Here is a 20,721-nt window from a genome sequence, read left to right as displayed (position 1 = left end):
CTGAGGAAGTATACTTGAAGTTGACTTTTTATAAACAATATTTTATATACTTATAAGACTAGAACAGTGAAATATACTTGGCTTATACTGAAGAGTATAAACAAAAGTCTAAGACCAAGTACATTGATACTAAGACTTACCCTTTTACTTTAATATTAAAACTTATACTTTAATATACTTTTTATGTCTTTCTGCCACAAAGTACTAATACTTAGTAAGTGCATCATTTATGTATCATTTTTCATTTTCATTTTTTCCAATAAGGACTTGATTTCATAGGTCATTGTTTTTGAAATGTTTGAAAATATATCAAACTTGTTTTCAACATTCTGTCTTGTGATTTTGTAAATGCATCACACTCTTGTGTACATACAGTATGAGTAAACGTTAAGAATACTTTAAGGAGTATATTTTAAGTATATAAATAGTAAGCTACAAGTATACCAACAAGTAAACTAGTTAGTTAGTTTATTATAGTATACTTAAAGTGTACTACAATGAACTAAAACTAGGGACTCGAAGCTCTGTTGAACAACGGTTGGACAGTCTGAGCTTATAGTCCAATGGTCAGTGATCTCATCTCCCATTCTAAAGGTCCTGTTTTCAAAGCCCCATTGTGGCAGCGTGAAGGGGTTACATATACCAAGTGCATTGATAGTATGTAGATGAGTGTACTTTTGCAAACTTTAAATGAACTTTAAAAGTATACTTTTATAAACTTAAAATGTTCCAGTGCAGTCCGAAAGAGTATTAAATTAGTGTACTTTTTAGTACACTAAAAGTACATTGTATGTAGTATACTTGCAATACTCATACTGAAGTATATGTAATAAAATGAACTTTACAGTAAGTATACTACTTTTTGCTAAGGGGTAGTTTATTTGAGGAAAGTAACAGATCTGTTGTTTTTTCCACCGGGCCAACAAATTTATGTAAATTACAGTTAGAGTAAAAGTTTCAATTATTTAACAGCATTCAGTAATGCACATCAAAAACTTTAAAATGTCAAAATTCTCTCCTTCCTCATCTTGTCCACATTTCACAAGTCCATGTTCCCCTGCTCACTCACGCCCGCTCGTGGCATCTACTAAAATAGTTGCACCTCAATACTGCATGATGCTTCCTTGTGTTTTCATTCCGAAATGTTAAACAAAGTCAATTGAATTGTTCAAGATACCACATAAAGATCTTTTAGTATAAAAACTTAAAGCTTATGCATGCCCATGATTACTGATATGTGCTACACATATTGGCTGCAAGTGTTCATAGGGCTATTTAATAGGTGCATTCGCTTTCTTTCTGCAATAAGCACCCCTAAAAAGACTCAGTACGCATCTAGTTCATGTGTTTCCGTAATTAGGCAGGTTCCAACTTCTGTTAGTACTTGCGCAGGTGTCTACATGAAACCTATTTGCGATTTACTCCTGCCTCACTTGCGTTTACTACAATGGCGCCATTTCAGTAGCTGTGGTTGTACATAGTCTTCAAGCAAAGCAGCGACCACATAGCGCAATTAAACAACTCTAATAAATCACTATGAGGAGAGAGTGTTTGCATGTCTATCTCTGTTTTTATCAACTAGCATGCAAATTGTCGTAGAATTGTGTCATGTGACTCAACATACACCGGAGCTTTGCTGTGTCAAGCGCTCAAGATTTAAAACTGACAGTACTTCATAAACAGCGGCACTCAAAGTTGTACGTTTTACTGTAGGTTATTACAGATAAAATATATCTACATGTACCTATGTGGAATTACAGTTATGCGTTATATGTATGTGGAATTTTGTGGTATTGACAAGATTGTATGCGTAGTTAATATATTGCATGTGTTTTATTTTGATGGTCTGCAAGATATGCTTCCGGTACAGTCAGTGGACTCTACGGTTACCTTGACGCGGTTTTGAGGCCTTCTGTGTTTTCAACGGAGGGAGAGCCGAGAAGAAAAATGGCGTCGTTTGGCGACCCAGAGCGGGACACCGGCCATTCACTTTGAGCTTTCCGCCAGAAATTGGAGACCGTGGACCGGTGTAAATTCCCCAGAAACTTTCGCATGAATCGTCAGCGTGTTCCCTCCTAGTTTTTTCTTCCTTGCGCCTGGCTTCTCGCGGCTCCGAGATTGAAGCGGAACAGAAGAGGCGCTCTCCTACAATGAGGGGGAGACGAGGAAGGCCGCCCAAACAGGCAGCAGCGATGCGGGAAGGCTCACCCGGGCCAGTCCGCGGCTCTCGGAGCGGAAGGGGCAGAGGGATGCGAGGACGGGGACGAGGCAGAGGACGGGGTCGCGGACGCAGCTTCAGTGACGGCGCTTGTGCTAGCGCCTCTGCCGAGGTGGACGCTGAAATATCCGGCCGGGAGAACTTTCATTTGTCCCGGGGCCGCAAGAAAGTTGGAACCGCCGCCGCCGCTGAGACATCGCGGGGCAGGGGAGGCAGAGGAAGAGGCAGGGGGTCGAGAGGCGGCCGCGGCAGTAGAGGCGGAGTGAGACGGCCTCCGATCAAGGTGGTGTACGACGACAACAGCGACGAGGAGGACGACAATTTGAGCTACCGATCGGAGGAAGACGAACTCCTGAACGATAACCCCTCGTCTGATCTTGAGGAAGAAGAGGAGGCCTTGGGGAACGACTCGGACTATCTGGAGGAGCTAGAACAAGATGATGATGATGCCAGCTACTGCACCGAGAGTAGTGCAATGAGCCACAGCTCGCTCGGTAGCATGCCAGGTACACTTACTTTGCCAATGTTTTGACATATATATATATTTAGCCCCAAACACAAAGCTAGGTGCATTGTTCAAAATGGAGCTTGCACGGAGAAACAGGCCTTTGTTTACCGTGTGCTCGCTCTGCTGGCCGCCGCTTTGAGAAGATCTCATCCACGCTTTAGCTTCTCTCCACTTTTGTCACATCAGCACATTTCCGTTGTTAGTACAGTGAGCAAAACTTACATTTTCTCTTTTTAAATCTCTGTCTTTACGTCTTAACTGTGCAATAGGACTGGAGTGTTGGATGCTTACTTTTCATTCATTGAACATTTCAACATTTATAAAAGAATTCACCCAGTCGAGTAAACAATATCGTATTACTTATCCTACAGCTCTGCCTTTGTTTCATTAATCATATATATTAGTTATAAAACTTAAAAGTGATGCTAACTTTCCCGGCTCCCTCCCATAGTTTGACAGCTCTTTGTTTTGAAGAGAGGCGCCCTTTTCTCCTCCTCACTTGTTGCAAACATCAACTCATTACGTGAGGGCACAGTGGCGTGACGTTACCATAGCAACTAGTCATGCTTCAATCAGTTGGCCAAATCTGATACATATCATGTCCCCTAAATAATAATGTCTGTCAGTGTAGTTGAGATTGTTAGAATTGTACTTGAACTAATACAGTATTTCAATTTTTATAATTCTTATGGGGGGTAAGCTAACATCACTAAACGGTGCATTCACTGTCATGGTAGTATAGCCACGCTTTCAGAGCATAGCTGTCACACACACATCTGGTGCCTGAATTGTAAACTCAAGGTTAAATTAAGTTAATTAAGTTCTGTTGTTTTAACCATAATTCAAAGCCAAATAATAAGTAAAACAGCCGTGTGCAAAACAAATAGAAAGAAATAAGCTCTTTCTTCTGTCAGTTATTTTTATATTTTTATGTCACAAACAAGATTGAGCCACCTGTGAGTGCTTTTAGATGGGGAGAAGAGTTATACATGCTTTCATGTCAGAGGTTCCAATAAGACCAGTGAAAGTCACGAGATTTGCCGCGAGTCGCCTTTTTGAAAAAGAGTATCTAGAGGTGTCTGAATACTCACTAGTATTCAGTAAAGCGACAAAGTTACCAAGTTGGCAACACGGATCCCTCCTGCTCCGTTTTTTTTTATTGCAATGAATACCTTTACCTAATGTACAGAATACATTCACTTTTAGTCCCATTATAATGTGTAATAATAAAAATGTATTTATGGCGGTCCAAATTTATTTGTGGTGGGCCACCAATGAACGTATGAGGAACATTGCATATTGCTGTTAGAATATCATTCAAAAGACACAGTATAGGCACAATATTTTAAAGAGGTTCCGACTTGAGTAGTGCAGGCAGCTTTTCATACATTTCCCCTAATTACCCCTTATGTTCCTTTCACTCCTGCAGGCAAGCGAAGGAGTCAAGTGGCACAGCAACAGTCTCCCATCTTTGAGGCACAAGACATTCCCCCCTTGGAGCTTCCCAAGTCCTCCGAGGACCTCCCGGTTCCTACCTCACAGCTTCTCAACGTGTCCGCCGTCTACGAGGTTCTCCGCAACTTCGGCACAGTGCTGCGCCTCTCTCCTTTCCGCTTTGAGGATTTCTGCGCGGCAGTGGCTAGCCAGGAGCAGTGCATGCTGCTAGCAGAGACTCACATCTCCTTGCTCAAAGCTATTCTCAGAGAGGAGGACACTTCCAATACCACCTTTGGGCCTGCTGACGTAAAGGATTCTGTTAATTCAACGCTCTATTTTGTGGACGGTATGACCTGGCCGGAGGTTTTGAGGGCGTACTGTGAGAGCGACGCGGAATACCGGCACGTTCTACCTTTGCAGGAAGGGGAAGATTACCCCTTTGAACCGTTGGAGAGTAAAATTAAAGTTCTTCAATTTTTAGTGGACCAGTTCCTGGCGACCAACATCGCGAGGGAAGAGCTCATGTCAGAAGGCGTGGTGGCCTATGACGACCACTGCCGGGTGTGCCACCGCCTTGGCGACCTGCTGTGCTGTGAGACGTGTGCAGCTGTTTACCACCTGGAGTGTGTGAAGCCACCGCTGCAGGAAGTGCCCGAAGACGAGTGGCAGTGTGAGGTGTGCGTGGCCCACAAGGTGCCCGGAGTGGCTGACTGCATCCCCGAGGTACAGAAGACAAGACCATTCCTTCGCCAGCTGCCAGTCGGCTATGACAGACACCACCGCAAATACTGGTTCCTGAATCGCCGCATTGTTGTGTAAGTCCACCATCAGTTTGTTTGTTAGCAGGATTACACAAACATATTTAAATAATGAAGAAGTGAGGAAGAATTTGTCAAAGTTAATAGGCAAGTCTAAAACGGGATTTTAAAATGTGAACAGAGTCAACATCATGGAGAGATTGAGAAAGTGAGTAGCTGCAGGGTTGAATGCACTGGATCCAAAAGACCATAGACCGTGATGGATGAGGGCAGCGAGGTCCAAACGGCTCGTAAGACTTTGGAGATACTGCAAGGGGCAAAGCATCCGGTATTGAATAAGATGTTTGACAGGTAGTTGGTGCAGGTTCTTCCGTATGAGGGTTAGGTGCTCGATGGACAGCGTTTTGAGAGAGTGGAAACGAGTTTGAGAGTGTTACAGTAATTAAAGGGATAGTTCGGATTTTTTGACATGAAGTTGTATGACATCCCCATCAGCATTGTAGTCCAATAGCAGCAACTTACCCCTCACTTGGTATCCTAAGTCCAGTTCTGGTCAGATTTCCGTGATGAAGAACGGAGTTCCACTTAGTTGGTGGGGACAATTAAGTAAAGACTTTGGCTTCTCAAAACAATATGCGTTCAATTGATTAATACATTTGCATCACAAAAATGCCGTTTCAAAAAAATCAGACCTCTCAAAACGCTTGGCATTATATATTTGTCTCCCGCTGTATTCCTGCACACTGTCGCCTGTGCGTTCATGTATATGTGACTAAGACGCTCGCATCTACTTCCGCAACCATCTTGTTTACGTATGTGTTCCACAGTGGAAGAAGATGCTAGTGTATTCGTCTCATTGACATGAACGAATAATGTGATGATGCCACCCAGACCCAGAATTTTGCCAAGGTTGGTTTAGAAGCATTGAGAATCTTCGTTTTAAAGCTGATAAGTTTGTGAACGTTTAGAGGGAACCAGGCTTTGATGTCCACAAGGCAGTCGGAGAGGGAGCAGAAGTGAGGGACGAGTTAGGTTGAGAGGAGAGCTAGAGCTAAGTGTCATCTGCTAACGGTGCACCTGAATACCAAATAATAAAAAAAAGAGTGGTTAGCGTGTTGGCTACACAGACAGATTGAGAAGACCTGAGTTCAAATCTCCACATGAGTGTGGAGTTTGCATGTTCTCCACGTGCGTGGGTTTTCTCCGAGTACTCCGGTTTCCTCCCACATACCAAAAACATGTATGTTTGGCGAATTGGCGACTCTAAATGGCTCTAAATTGTCCATAGGTATGAATGTGAGTGTGAATGGTTGTTTGTCTACAATGTGCCCTGCAATTGCCTGGCGACCAGTCCAGGGTGTACTCCGCCTCTCGCCCAAAGTCAGCTGCAAAGTTAGCCGTGACCCTAATGACGATAAGCAGCATAGAAAATGGATGGATGGAGACAGAGTGGGAGGATGTAAATGATGAGCTAGAGAGGACCTAGGAAAGAGCTTTGTGGGATAGTGTGGAGTGTTTTGATATGAAAGATCTGAGTCATCCAGGAGGGGTTTCTTTCTGAATGTTTTGAGCTGTTGTGTCCATGCCAGTGTTTGGGATTTGTGCCATCAAGGATGCCTAAATAGATGTAGTTCAGCTTCCCATAGCTGATGTTATGTTGGACTTCTTTAGACTGCAAACTACTTGAGGCTGAAATAGTGGTTGTATCAGTTACTTCAAGAGGCTATAAATGAACAGTATTCTGAATTCTTAGTTTGATATACAGTAGACGCCCCTACAACATAAATAATCCGTTCCAAGAACCTTTATGTTATAGGGATTTTATGTTATACGAAGCGTAAAATACATGTAAATAGCCTAATCTGTTCCAAGATCTTCCCAAACTCACCCCTTTGCCACTTCAAAATACTCAAAGTCCACCAAATATGGTGGGAAAATATAAGAAAATGTTAGCATAAACATAGTAGAGTAACATTCCAATATAAAATAAGGTAATAAATAAGATTACTGTAAATGAATAAAACTGAAAAACAATTCGGGCCGCACGGTGGCCAATACAGGAACAGCCTGGAGATCGGGAAGACCTGGGTTCGATTCTCCCCTGGGCATTTCTGTGTGGAGTTTGCATGTTCTCCCCGTGTGCGCGTGGGTTTTCTCCGGGCACTCCGGCTTCCTCCCACATTCCCAAAAACCTGCAGGTGAGGTTAATTGGCGACTCTAAATTGTCCATAGGTATGACTGTGAGTGTGAATGGTTGTTTGTGGTTTATGGTTTATGTGCCCTGCGATTGGCTGGAGACCAGTCCAGGGTGTACACCGCCTGTCGCCCGAAGTCAGCTGGGATAGGCTCCAGCATGCCCCCGCGACCCTAATGAGGATGAAGCGGTATAGAAAATGGATGGATGGATGGATGGATGAAAAACAACCCTACCGTTCACGAGATGTCTTGATCAGGAGCGCAAGTGGAGGCAGGAAGGAGGAGGAGGACTAGCCTGAGTCGAAACGCAACTCAAAGAGTCTAAGAGTCAGCTGGTCTCACAGACAAATGCACACGCACTACATGATAATGCTGTGTGCAAAATTTTAATTTGTAACTTAACTTAATTGTTTAAGTTAGTTTCAGGGGCACTACGAAGAGGAAGGAGTTTGAAGGGACAAGCCTGTCTCTCACACAAACTCACGTATTGCTGTATAAGTCAGCCAATGAGATGAGAGCGTAGGCGGTGCCCCGATAATCAGCCAATGAGAGCGTGATGCGTCAGAAGGCGTCACCAAGTGTTAGTCTGAACTTGCACCGACTTGAGGCATTAATAAAGTTGATTGAAAAAAAAAAGACTTGCACTGACTTGACGCTTTATGTTATATGGAATTTCTTCTGTAATACGAAGCAAAAACTTTACATAAATTCTTTATGTTCAGTGGAATTTACGTAAAAGGAGGTTTATGTTATGCGAGGTACTACTGTATTTAGAATGCATCTTGGTTAATAGTAATTACAAAAGTGTGCTCCATCACGTTTCCTCACAATTTCACGTAGTCATTCCAGTGTTTGAGCACGTTTTCAATAGATGTCTGCCTCAGAAAACTGGCCGCAGTCTGCAACACTTCAAAAAAGAAAGTTGGATGTCTATTGCTCGATCCCACCCATCACCCTCAGGCAAAAGCCCATCAACAGCATGCTTTCTAAATTTTTCCCAGTTGAACTTGTCATATCACCCCATGGCATTAACACATCTCCTCTACAGAGAAGAGGATGGTGAGCAGGAGGATAAAGCCATCTGGTACTACAGCACCAAGGTAAGTCAATCGTGTCTCACTTCCTTTCAATTGTATTGTATTTCATTATACTGTATACATTATATTACTGAGACTGTACAACCATAAGCGTTAATTCACCAAAATGTAGGCCTGTCACGATAACAAATTTTGCTGGACAATAATTGTCCTACAAATTATTGTCGCTAATCGATATGATTGATGACATATTTTTGAGACAATTTTTTCATTAATTATATGGCATATACAAGCCAGTACATTGTATCAAAAACAATAAACACTAAACTCAAGAGCTATTAAATAAAATAAACAAGCAACATAATACATTAAACAAAAAAGACACCAAAAACAACAATGAAAATAAAATGGATAAAAATCCAAAACTTAAATAAAAATCACAATCATAACCAAAAACAATAAAAAATAGCCCCCGTCTCTGTTATGAAAAAAGCCCCACTCCAATAAAAAAAAACACATGCAACAATAAAAACAAATAAAATGGAGTATCAAGTCTCTCTAAACAAAAATTGAATAATGAACATTGGATATTATTCCTTAACAGGCAAACAGGTAAACAAAAAAAAGTGCAGACTAGCCACAGGCCATATGCAAATCTGTAGCCACATAATTTTTCTTTTTTTACAAAACTGTCCTCTGTAAAGTGGTGGGTCTATATATGGGGTGCGCTCATCTCGCCAGAGGTAGTATCATGTCCTTGAGGAAGGAGTTGTTTTCCTTCATGAAGTCATGAAAACATGGAACTTCAAAAGTGACCGTTTGAGCACCTTTTCTTTGTGGAGCATGCCATCGAGAGAGATGATAGATTTTTCTCACTCCAGGGGCATGTATTACTTTTAGAACATCATTAAATGTCATTTTTGCATAATAGGGGAACTTTTAATGACACATCACATAAAGTGTCTGATTTGCTCTTTGTCGCAGGTCCAGCTAGCTGAGCTCATAGACTGCTTGGATAAAGAATACTGGGAGGCCGACCTCTATGCTGCCCTTGAAGAAATTAGGGATGAGGTTCACGCACACATGGATATCACAGAGGACCTCACCAACAAGGCTCGGGGCAACAACAGGTGTTTCCTCACCGTCGCTAATGGTAATAAACTTAATTCTGTTTTTAGATAAATTAGATTTATCATGACTTTTATTATCACAACATCACAACACAACATTTTATTTCAACCAGAACCATTTGCTCTTAATTTAGAATGGCAGACTTCTTTAATCCTTTTTGTCCGACTGTCAGGTTAGACCTGTTGGCCGGCTTTGCATTCGACTTTAATATTGCAGCGTCATCCTGCATCAAGCAGTGATAGAAAGTGTGAATACCTTTTGATTCTCAAGATGACTAGCTAAAAAACTGTCCATGTGTCCAATCTCTACCCATAAGGCCATTTTAGCATGAAGAAAGTAATCAGAGGAAAAGGCACAGTACTAGCAATGGCTAATTGAGAACTGATACAGGAGCAGAGTTACTCCTGACTATAAACTTAACAAAACAATGACATAAAAAACATCTGTCCTAAAGTTCAATATGTCTGAAATGGATCAGGGAGGAGCATCTTATTTAATCCTGCGAGATACAATGCAATGACTGTTTACTTTTCCCCCTCTAGAGGAGATCCTGGAGCGTCTGCGGGCCAAGAGGGAGGAAGAACTGGAGGAGGTGAAGAGGCGGGCCGCTGAGGAGGCCCTCAAAGCTCGTCTGGAGCAGGTGCAGGACGAGGTGGAGGAGGTGGATGTGGTGAAAGAAAGTGAAGATACCAAGTTGAGTGAAGGCGAAGGACTTCAGGACATCGACGTCAAAGATGCGGCCAAGGAGGACGAGAAGGAGACAAATGGAGATGTCAAGGAGGAGAAGAAATATGGTGTCACAGCTGAAGGTAATTATGCTGGAGGTATTATGTCTCAAGGTGCTATGAAAACTCGTGCTGTCAAATGATTACAAATTTTAATCAAATTAATCACAGTTTTCAATGTAATTAATCACGATGAATCACCATTTGCCACTATTCTGTATTCCAAATTATTATGCAAATGATATTTTTCTCTGATTTTGCTAAATAGTCAATATAAATTACAGTAATCATAATTTTCAAGCCATCAACCTTTATTGTACAATATGAATGTTATTGAACAAACAATGATAACAGTATTTTTTTCAAAAATCAAAACTTAAAATGCACTGTTCCACATTATTATGCACAACAGAGTTTTAAAGCATTTCACTGGTTCAGAACCAAAAATTGTCATTTGTTGAATTTTCATCATATTTACTGATTTATTGAAAGCAAAAGCTATTTCAATAACTAACATTCTAACAGCCCAAGTTGCATGTTAACATACATGAGATCCCGTCTTTGATATAACCTTCGCAATTCTTACATTGAACTTGTGAGTTTGTGGTTGCACGGCCCTCATCGGTAAACAGGATTGTTTGAAATTAACAATTCTCGGTTCGATGCGTTTGTGTTGCGGTTCGAGATTTTTTCGGTACACAAAAATAAATTACCTTGCCTTTTTTTTTTACATTTTTCTCATTTTTCAACATTTTCAGCATGATATGAATGTGGGAGGTGGAGCTCATTGGCTCTGTGCTTGACAATGCAACATAAGCCAGTAGCAGATACACTGAGCTTTCAGCAAAGAGCGGCATCAGAAGTTGATAAAATAAATATGAAACTACATATTGTTATAGTGTTATACAGGGGTCACCGTTCGGTACACGTGTATTGAACGGTTTGATACAGATACACGTTATTACAGCCCAAATTTAGACCACACACACATAATGACGTTCTTGTGATTTTCGGAGCGTCAGTGAATGCACCTTGCTGTCATCTAGTGACAATGAGAAAGCGTCGATCCCAGGACGATCCCAGTTGGAGATACATATACGGTGTTGGAACTACACTGTCCTTGATGTGTTCAGGCCAGAATAAAGTTATTAAAGAGCGGCTCACTCTGTGTGACTTTTTGGGGATGCTATTGTGGCTCCGTCTGCTGTCATAACAGAGAGATGTGGCTGGACATGATTCGCATGCATTAATGATGCTAAAAAATTTAACAAAATTCAAGGAATAAATTACTTTCCGCTGTTAACATGCTATTTTATGACAGGCTGTGTGAAAACATCAGCAAATGTGAAGCAAAAGTAGTTAAAATTGTTTTTTTTAATTTTTATTCATTATTTATTATAAACGTTTGGCTTTTGGCACCATTTAAAATGCTGTAATCTTGATTTTATATCCCAAATGACATGTTGGTGTGTATGTGTGTCAGTCTGATTTAGGCATTGCTACAAGAGCATTTGCATTGCATGTACTTTGTTTGGTCAGCAGAGGGAGCTGTAATCTAAACCATGTCAAAGAATGCTACTAAAGTCAAGCTCACATGTTTTTGGCCACTTAGTTGACTCAAACAGCATCTGCTTTCTAAAGGAGTTATAGCAATCACAGCTGAAATGTTAAACACTTAAATACTTCATAAAACATCTAAGCTGTCTATATGATGCCTAAGACCCGTGTTTTGTCACTACAGGAGAAAACACATCATCCGAATGTGTTCCTCTCAGTGGCGATGATGTCCCAAGTCTGAGCCATCCCAACCAGATGGAGGAAAACAGTAATAGTAGTGTCGTGGTCACACCCAGGGGCCCTGAACTTCCAGACTTGGCTGACAAGTCCTCCCAGTCATCCCTGGCAAGCTTCGAAGACACAGGTCAAACAATTGCAAAATTTTAAGTTAAGCACTGTATTATGCGTGTGTCACAGAACACGCATGTGTGCAACCCCATACAATAATGAAATGTGTGTTGCAGGAGAGAGCAAAGATTCCTCCAGTGGAGAAATGGTGTGTCTCGGGAGTAAAAAGTCTGCTGCAACTCGCATGGTGACTCGCCTGAGAAACCCAGACAGCAAGCTGAGCCAGATGAAGAGCCAGCAGGTGGCTGCTGCCCTTCATGAAGCCAATAAGAGCTTCAAGGACGGTAAAGAGGTGAGAAACACCTATGGGAAACATCTTGCACTTTATAGACGTAGCTTTTTGGATTTGGAGCGCATGAGAGAGTGCCGTGGGAAACGTTGCTCTCTTTGACCGCATGGTAATTTATTAAGTAGTACAGGTATATTGCACAACACAGCAGCAATGTTGTAAGGAACAAACTGCTCATCTAGTAATAATACTGCTGATTAGTTCATTGTAAGCAATGGTGTACATGTGTAACACACACGAGTTGCACACAATCATGCTGACCACTTATGATACTTTAAATGCAACAGCTGTGAATTGCAATTTTTTTGACCCAGTGCAAATTAGAGACCTTGACATTTAAATGGTATACAGTATGAACATATTAAAGCAAATATACCAACTCTATACATGACGACGGTGTTTCATTTACCTGTACTATGTTGTATTTTAATGTCTTAACCCATAGCATGTTTCCTACATCTGTAGATCCTCATAGTAAATGCACAAGGTGATGTCACCCGTGTCAGCACACGCAGCAAGGACGTGGTGATGAAGGGCGTGGTCTGCCAATTCTTCAAACTGGGCCAGGAGGGGAAGTATCGTGTCTATCACAACCAGTATAGCACAAACGCCCTGGCCCTCAACAAGCACCAGCACAGAGAGGCAAGTAGAAGCCTGTACTTATAGAACACATCCTAGAGCGCCCATAATGTCGGTTGTGTTTGAAATGTTGATTAGGACCACGACAAAAGGCGGCACCTCTCCCACAAATTCTGCATGACACCGGCAGGGGAATTCAAGTGGAATGGGTCCATCCATGGTTCTAAGCTGATCACCATCTCTACACTGAGACTCACCATCATCCAGTTGGAGAACAATATTCCATCACCGTTCATGCACCCGAATTGGGCCTCACACAGGTATGGAAATCATCTGGCACCTTTCGCCTTATTTGTGTTGCCTACGTAGACCTCTTTTTGTTTGTCCTGGTGCCGTCTCTGCTTATTATCTTCCTTACTAGGAATTAATGGCATAAAAAAACAAAATAGAACAGAACAATGATTAAAACTTGTTTTGGGTTTTGTAGAACCAACTGGATCAAAGCAGTACAAATGTGCAGCAAGGCCAGAGAGTTTGCTCTAGCCCTGGCCATCCTGGAGTGTGCCATCAAGCCTGTGGCAACCATGCCGGTCTGGAAGGACTCACTTGGCCACACCAGGTACACACAGCATGCTCCATGTTTGCATTTTCAAGATATAGCCACAATACTTATCTTGTTATGTGTACATGCCCAACACAAAATAAATAGGAATTGGCACAAAAAGCTCACATCCTTAAGGGAAAAGTACTATTGGTATCATATCTTTTAATTTGCTTTAACTTGCTTTCACAATTTCAGTTTAAAAGGCAAACATTTGAGATACTACAGTATATTGAAACAAGCATTCAGCAGACGGACAAAGGCAGTGTGTAGTCAGTCGGGGCTGCTTCGGCAGGCAGTGGTGATCCTGACCAGATCGGATCAAAAGGCCCACCCTAGCTGTGAGGAATAATATTTAGACTGCAAGTCCAGTCGTAGTACCACCCACTTATGCCTCTCAGCGACCACTGCTTCAGCACAACACACCTTTTAAAGAAGCCACAGGCTAAAACTTCAATAGTTGGAACTAAAATGTGTCTGAATTAAGATTCAAGATTCAAGATTTTTATTGTCATATGCATAGTAAAACAGGCAGTTATACTATGCAATGAAATTCTTATTCTGTTCATTCTCCCAAGAAAAGAAAGAAAACACAAGAAAAAGAATAAGAACATAAGAAACATAAATACCATCATAAGAAACATAAATACCAATAAATTAAGCAACAACAACAGAGAAACATTAATACAGACTATCCTGCCTCAAAAAAATATGATAGAGGTATGTTTATACCTAATATTTTGGCACTCACATAGAAAAATAACCAGAATATTTTGAACAGTGCTCTTCCACAACTCTGCAAACTACAAATTCTAAGGATGTCCAATGTTGTGTTATTTGTTCGATATCCGATATTGTCCGACTCTCAATTTCCGATTCCGACATCAACCAATACCAATATGTGTAACATCACATATCTCCTGTCCTGGAATTAGCACAGCAATTAGCAATCATCTTCTCGACGTGGCTGCAAACTACTGCCTCTGCCTGCCGCTATTTCTGCGGGGGGTTTTTTATATATTACCGCTGCCCCATAGACATAGAAATGACTGAATTGTGGGCGGGAATACAGTGTTTTCCACAACATCGGAAAATTATGCTCTCAAAACAATGTTATAATGGCCAAATCATGCAGTCTATGTGGCAATGTTACAAAAAAAAATTTTAAATATGTAAAATCAAGTCTGTTATTAATTCTAGCTGATAAAGCATGACTTGAACTATAATTTCATGGATCAATAAACTGAAGAAACAAGGGTGGTCTAATCATTTTTTTCCATGACTGTATCAGATTTTAATGAAATTTCATCTGCAGATAGATATTAAAGTGAATTCATATCCTTATATACCTTTTATCTTGTCCCGAAGCGCCGATCCATGACTTTGAAAGGCTTAAAGCTAGACTTAACATTCGAAGTCGTCATATGAGTCGATTCAACACTGAAAATCAATAGTAGTAATAGTAGTAGTACTTTATTAATCCCACAGCAGGGAAATTCACCTGTTACAGCAGCTAGCAAGATACATCCGATACAATATTGAATAGGAATACAGTATAGGAATGTATACGAATGAAAATAATAATAACAATAAAAATTGCGTGTCAGATTTTTGCATCGCTAAAATTCGGATTGGGGTGTGATGTTATGCCAGAATCACAGTTCGGTACACATCCCAGTTTTCAGGTCACGGTTCGTTTCATGTTTGTTACAGTAAGGGAACAAAATGCAAAACATAAAACTGCTTAGCTTTTGTGTAAACAGTTTTAATGATTTTTAAAATGAAACTTGAAAAACTGCAAAATGCTTGCAGATAATTCTTCAATAAAAAAAATCTCCAATAAAAAATAAAATTAACAAAACATTTAAAAATGAAAAAAATATATACTTGATTACATTGTTCCTTTTTAGAAAAGTGTTGTGATGCAGCCAAGTGCAAGATTATCAGCTTGCATTATTGTTTTATTTTTAGAAAATTATACTTCTTTATACCCGAAGTTCAGCATTAATAGTTTCAGCTTGCCAGGTTAGGGTTAGTTAGTTCCCAATCGTTACTGAACAATGCTGGCACACTTTTCACAAAGAAGGGGAAGTATTCCCAAACTGGAGATTTCAATAAAAAAGGAAGAGCGTTTTCAACCTCTGGCCTCTCCTTGGCACCATCGCTAGCCATGACTTCTGCTAGCCAAAGGTTGGGCTGCACTGTATTTGCTTTCCAAGTAGATGTGTGACGAGAGGCACACTTCCTGCCCCTCATTTATTGCGTACCACATGGGAAATTGGTACGCCTCTGTATTAAACCAAAGGTTTTGTACTGACAAATCAGATTGCGAATACATGTACCGTTACACCCCTACTGTCCACTGATTATTTTCTAAATAGCTTGCAACACAAGCGTGTACCAAGATAATTTTGTCTTTCCTGCAGTCAAGTGTCATAGTCTACGGTTGCATGAGTGCTGCAGGCACTGGGGATGAGCGGTTCATTGAGGGGGTACATACTGTAAATTCCAACTTGTACTGTGATAAATTATAATAATTGACATACGATTTTCTCATATGCAATACTCATTTATGTTGCTATAGAACAATTATTTAAATATCCACTTTTACAGCAAACACCTCAACTTGACAATTTCAAAAAATGTTTTCAGGTTAAACCGCATGACTTCCATGGAGCGTGAGGAGAAAGAGAAACTAAAGAAGAGGGAGAAGAAGCTGGAGGATGAAGAGACGATGCAACAGGCCACCTGGGTCAAATACACTTTTCCAATTAAGCACCAGGTAGGGCACATTTAGGTCACTGAGCAGAATCATGACCCGAGCACTTGGTGGTCAGCCGCCAAACTCCCTCTTCCCACTCTCCTGTTGTCTTTGCACATTCATTCCACACATTTTTTACTTCCTCCCAAATATCTACACTGTTGACTCGTCCTGTCCTTGGTTTTGCTTCTCTTTCTGTGTCCTCTGTGAAGGTGTGGAAGCAGAAAGGAGAAGAGTATCGTGTTACTGGCTACGGGGGTTGGAGTTGGATCAGTAAAACCTATGTCCAGAGGTTTCTACCAAGGCTTCCTGGAAACACCAATGCCAATTACCGCAAAGAACTTGAAGGTCTCCAAATGAAAGATTCGTGGCTGGGTGGGACTGAGTCATTATTTGGATTTTTTTGGAATAATAAACTATTCTTTTTGTTTTTCCAAAGATGCTAAGCTTGGCCTGAAGTGCACCCTTTTGAACTTGAGTCAACGACACAGTGTCCATGAACCTGAATCTCAGGGAGTCTCTGACTTGATCAGTGATACCATGACAGATAACAAGTCATCTCTGCCCTCCAAACCTGTCACAGACAATCAGATCTTAGTTGAAAAATTGGAGTCTAGCGAAGAGCTAAAAGAGGACATGAAAGAAGAGACATCCGAGGGACTGTATGTGGACCAGTCACCAGCCAAGATGGAGGTGGATCCTACAGACTTACAGTCAGAAGATGGGCAAAGTAAGAAGACAACTCAATTTCATTTTCATGCATTTTAAGTATCAATACAAAGTACTACAGTATCTCACAGAAGTGAGTACACCCCTTATATTTCAGCAACCATTTTATTATACAGATATATTGTAATGATATATAAGTGACTATACTATTTGGGCTCATTATAATGTTGGAGAACTGCCGTACGGCCCAGTTAGAGAGTTGTCATGCTCTGCTTCAAAACGTCGCAGTACATGTTGGAATTCATGTTTACCCTCTATGAACTGCATCTCCCCAGTGCCAACAGTAATCATGCAGCCCAGGATCATGCTTCACTGTATGCAAGACAGAATTATGTTGGTACTCGCTTGTGTTGCCAGATGTTTAGACAACAATGTCTGTGTGTTGAGTTTGTGGAAAGTACATCTACAGTATACTGCATACAAGCTGTGTACACTGACTACCCTAAAGTAGCTTCCAAGTTTCATTTCTGTAGTATTGTCCCTTTTGATATACGTAATAAAAATGCTTGCTGTGTGAGGGCTCTACTTTGGTGAGATACTGTTTGTTGCTAAAACCATCACTTCTTTTTTCCACCAGTGCCAAGTGTTAAGGAGGTGCACGCAGATGACCCCCTTCGCCCTTTTAACTACGATGTCGTGGATGTCAGCAAGGGCTTCCTCACCCGCATCCCTTACAAGAAGAAAGTCAAACCCTCTAAACTTGACAGCCTGCTGGAGCGGCGAGTGAAGCAGCATGCTATCGAACAGCTGCAGAAGCGGCAGGGGTCTCCGACTAAATCCCAGACTCCTACGCCTGCTACACCCTCTTCAACACCTCCGCCTCAGAGCACCCCCGTCCGGCCACGGTTGCCGCTTAAGCCCCAGACTCTGGTTCAGACACTGTTCAAAGAGTGTGAATGTGTGAAAGAAGAGCAAACTTCAGAAACACCTGGGCCTGCAGATATTGGAAGAGTTGAATGTGGCAGTCAGGCTGCCAATGAGGTAGCCTCTCCCCTTTCTTCTGCCCCTGATTCAACACCCAAAGACTGTTGTAGGTTGGATGCAGGAGAATCTACTTCTCCAAACCAGACCAGCACCGTTTCCCCAGAACTGGAGATAGACTCAGAAGAAAGGACTATGGGGCCAAAAGATTGCTCCTCAGAGCAACAAACAGGCAGTGATTGTATAGACACTCCCAACACTGCACTTATTGAAAATATTGGGTCTGAGGTACCTAATGTGGACTTGGTAAGGACACTTATAAAAGATGTTGACCAAAAAAACAGTCAGAACACATCCCTTCCCAAACCATCCTTACAAAGCCCAGAGACATTAAGCGCAATGGAGATGGCCTTGCAGGCAAATGGCATGGTGGCTGATGAAAATCAGGAGAACAGACAAGGTACTCCTGAACGTTCTCCTGTTTCAGTTTCTCCTCTTCCTCAGATGAACGGCAACGATGGTTTGGAGAGTGATGTCAGGTTGAGTCCAATTAATAGTGTTCATAGTAACAGTACCAAGGTGAACAACATTGATCAAGTAGAGGATCAGGGTAAACAACAAAAGCCTTTGGTTAATGGAGATTTTTCTCTTGCGAACAAAAGTATACACGCTGGGGAAAAGGAGACTATCTCTAAAGAAACAGCTGAGCGCAACATAACATCAGATGCGGACTACAAACCTCCCATAAAGGTGTTAAAGCTGGAAAACAACATAGATGCACATACAAAGAGCTCTCCACTTCACAAAAGCACATCAGCAGCTCATTCTGCAAATGCTAAAGGCACTCCTGCAGTCAAGATCATCAGAATGGCGCCCTCTCCTATACCATCAGCAGAGGAGTCCAGTTTGAGTGATGAGTTTGCAGAGGAGAATAGCGAAAGTGGCATGACTACTCCATTCAAGACCCTCTTCACACAGGTAACAACCACCTCCACGACCACCACCACTACAGTGGTTTCCACAGAGACGAGGACACTGCCACTAAACGCATCTGTAGAAGCTGAAACATCTATGGCGGAGAGCGCTGTGTCCACCCTCACCACCATGACCAAAACAACTGTGACCAAAATCTCTTCCTCTAGTCCGTCAAAAGACAGCCAGAGTGAAATAATTGCACAAAAACAGGAGACAACCTTTTCATCCTCCGTCATGAAGTCAACAATGGGCCCGCATGGTACCTCGGTGTCGCATGTATTCCAGGAAGACTCCACAACCAGAGGCCGTGTACGCCTCCTTAAATTCTCCGTCAACAAGAAGGCGCGCTCGGACACAGCCCTTCCGTCTTATCGCAAGTTTGTCACCAAGAGCAACCGCAAGAGCATTTTTGTGTTGCCTCACGACAGTTTGAAGGTGCTGGGAAGGCGGGGGGGATTCCGTGAGGTTGCTGTATTTAACTATAACGCCAAACCGGCCCAGGATATCTGGCCGTATCCTTCACCCCGGCCGACATTTGGTATCACCTGGAGGTAAGTTTTTCTTTTTCTCTTGTTACATGAAGCAGAAACATTATCAGGAAAATTATTCCTCCTAGGTAAATGCCACTCAAATCAGAATTATTACCGTAAATTCTCTGAATTATAAAAAGGGCCTTTATTTACTGATACCATAAAGCAGAAGGGGTGTTAATTGGAAGCAGGTGATAATTAGAAAAGTCATTATTTGTAACAGCTCAACTGTGATAACAGGAGTGCATGAAAAAGTGAAAAGGAAAATGTAGCTCTCTTTGACTACATCGTCATTTATTAGTGCACATATGTATTGCACAACACAGGAGCAATAGAACCACTCTTGTCATAGCGGTAAGGAGCAAACTGCTCAGCCAGCATTAATAAAGCTGATGAGTTCATTGTAAACATTAGTAAAATGTAACACACGTGGCTGAGTGGCGCAACTGACTTTAAAGTGCATGCAGAGGTAGCTAAAGCTGCTGGATGCTGACCACTTTTGGTACTTTAAATGCAGCTACTGCCATCTTGTAGAGTTAATAAAACCACATCCAGAGGTTACCTACAGCCACAGCTGTTAATGGCAATGTTTTTTTTTTTATAGAAATATAATTTACTTTGATGTATTATATGATTAATATATGTTTGTATAATATAAATTAGATAATTAAAAAATTGAAATAATGACAATTGTTCTTACTCTTGCTTTTTTGCCTGCTGTCATTGTGCTGTAGTGTGCATTGTAAAACACAGAGGGAGTCACTGGCAGTCAGCTGTCCTGCCACATTAATGAACCATGTGACACCAGTCAAAAACACTAGCTACCACTTGCACGAGAAACTTACGCATTCCTCCCACGTTTGCGCCCTTTTAAATACATTTCAATGCACACACGTTTTCCTTTGAATACCTTATTATAGAAATTGGTGATTGTGCATATTTTAATGACAATCTTCATGTACCCATGACAAGTATTTCACTTTGTGTTTGCAGATATCGCTTGCAGACAGTGAAGACTTTGGCTGGTGTGAGTCTGATGCTGAGACTGCTTTGGGCCTGTTTAAGATGGGATGACATGGCTGTGAAACCATCCGCAGCTGTCAGTACTGCACGTACAGGTAGAGCCCCCACCACCATCAACAATATAATATTATATCATATTTGGATAGCTGTCTCTCTATTGAGCCAAAGAAACACACCAAACGCCGTTGCTGAAGTCAGTTTTCGATCCCTTACTCCTCTCATTGCTACAGAGACATCAGACACTGAAATCACCACCACAGAGATCATAAAGCGTCGTGACGTGGGTCCCAACAGCATTCGTTCAGAATACTGTATCCGCAAAATAGTTTGGCCTCTTGGAGCTCCTGAGACTCCCAAAGGTAACATCTAGTCTCTTATTCCAAGGATTCTGTGGTTCA

General features: G+C 41.6%; 1 protein-coding gene across 5 annotated transcripts in view; it reads left to right on the top strand.

Moving 5' to 3' along the window:
• Nucleotides 1–1,892: 1,892 nt before the first annotated feature.
• The window catches only part of LOC129182557 (nucleosome-remodeling factor subunit BPTF-like), a 45,394-nt gene continuing 26,565 nt past the window's right edge, over nucleotides 1,893–20,721 (top strand). For 3 of the 5 annotated variants that reach the window (XM_054778821.1, XM_054778820.1, XM_054778822.1), the window contains exons 1-16: nucleotides 1,894–2,724; nucleotides 4,156–4,978; nucleotides 8,166–8,217; nucleotides 9,139–9,307; nucleotides 9,828–10,094; nucleotides 11,752–11,931; nucleotides 12,032–12,207; nucleotides 12,670–12,846; nucleotides 12,922–13,103; nucleotides 13,271–13,402; nucleotides 16,037–16,166; nucleotides 16,358–16,493; nucleotides 16,585–16,875; nucleotides 17,452–19,321; nucleotides 20,294–20,418; nucleotides 20,554–20,682. In XM_054778821.1, coding sequence (XP_054634796.1) covers nucleotides 2,151–2,724; nucleotides 4,156–4,978; nucleotides 8,166–8,217; nucleotides 9,139–9,307; nucleotides 9,828–10,094; nucleotides 11,752–11,931; nucleotides 12,032–12,207; nucleotides 12,670–12,846; nucleotides 12,922–13,103; nucleotides 13,271–13,402; nucleotides 16,037–16,166; nucleotides 16,358–16,493; nucleotides 16,585–16,875; nucleotides 17,452–19,321; nucleotides 20,294–20,418; nucleotides 20,554–20,682 — 5,413 coding nt within the window. In that variant the 5' untranslated portion in view covers nucleotides 1,894–2,150. Of the gene's footprint in view, nucleotides 2,725–4,155; nucleotides 4,979–8,165; nucleotides 8,218–9,138; nucleotides 9,308–9,827; nucleotides 10,095–11,751; nucleotides 11,932–12,031; nucleotides 12,208–12,669; nucleotides 12,847–12,921; nucleotides 13,104–13,270; nucleotides 13,403–16,036; nucleotides 16,167–16,357; nucleotides 16,494–16,584; nucleotides 16,876–17,451; nucleotides 19,322–20,293; nucleotides 20,419–20,553; nucleotides 20,683–20,721 lie in introns of all 5 variants that reach the window. The other 2 variants (XM_054778825.1, XM_054778824.1) reach the window with 1 other exon arrangement.

This window comes from Dunckerocampus dactyliophorus, chromosome 6 (assembly GCF_027744805.1).
Source record: "Dunckerocampus dactyliophorus isolate RoL2022-P2 chromosome 6, RoL_Ddac_1.1, whole genome shotgun sequence".
Classification (NCBI taxonomy): domain Eukaryota; kingdom Metazoa; phylum Chordata; class Actinopteri; order Syngnathiformes; family Syngnathidae; genus Dunckerocampus; species Dunckerocampus dactyliophorus.
The sequence above is the reverse complement of the archived record's forward strand: the minus strand, read 5'-3'. Positions and strand labels throughout refer to the sequence as shown.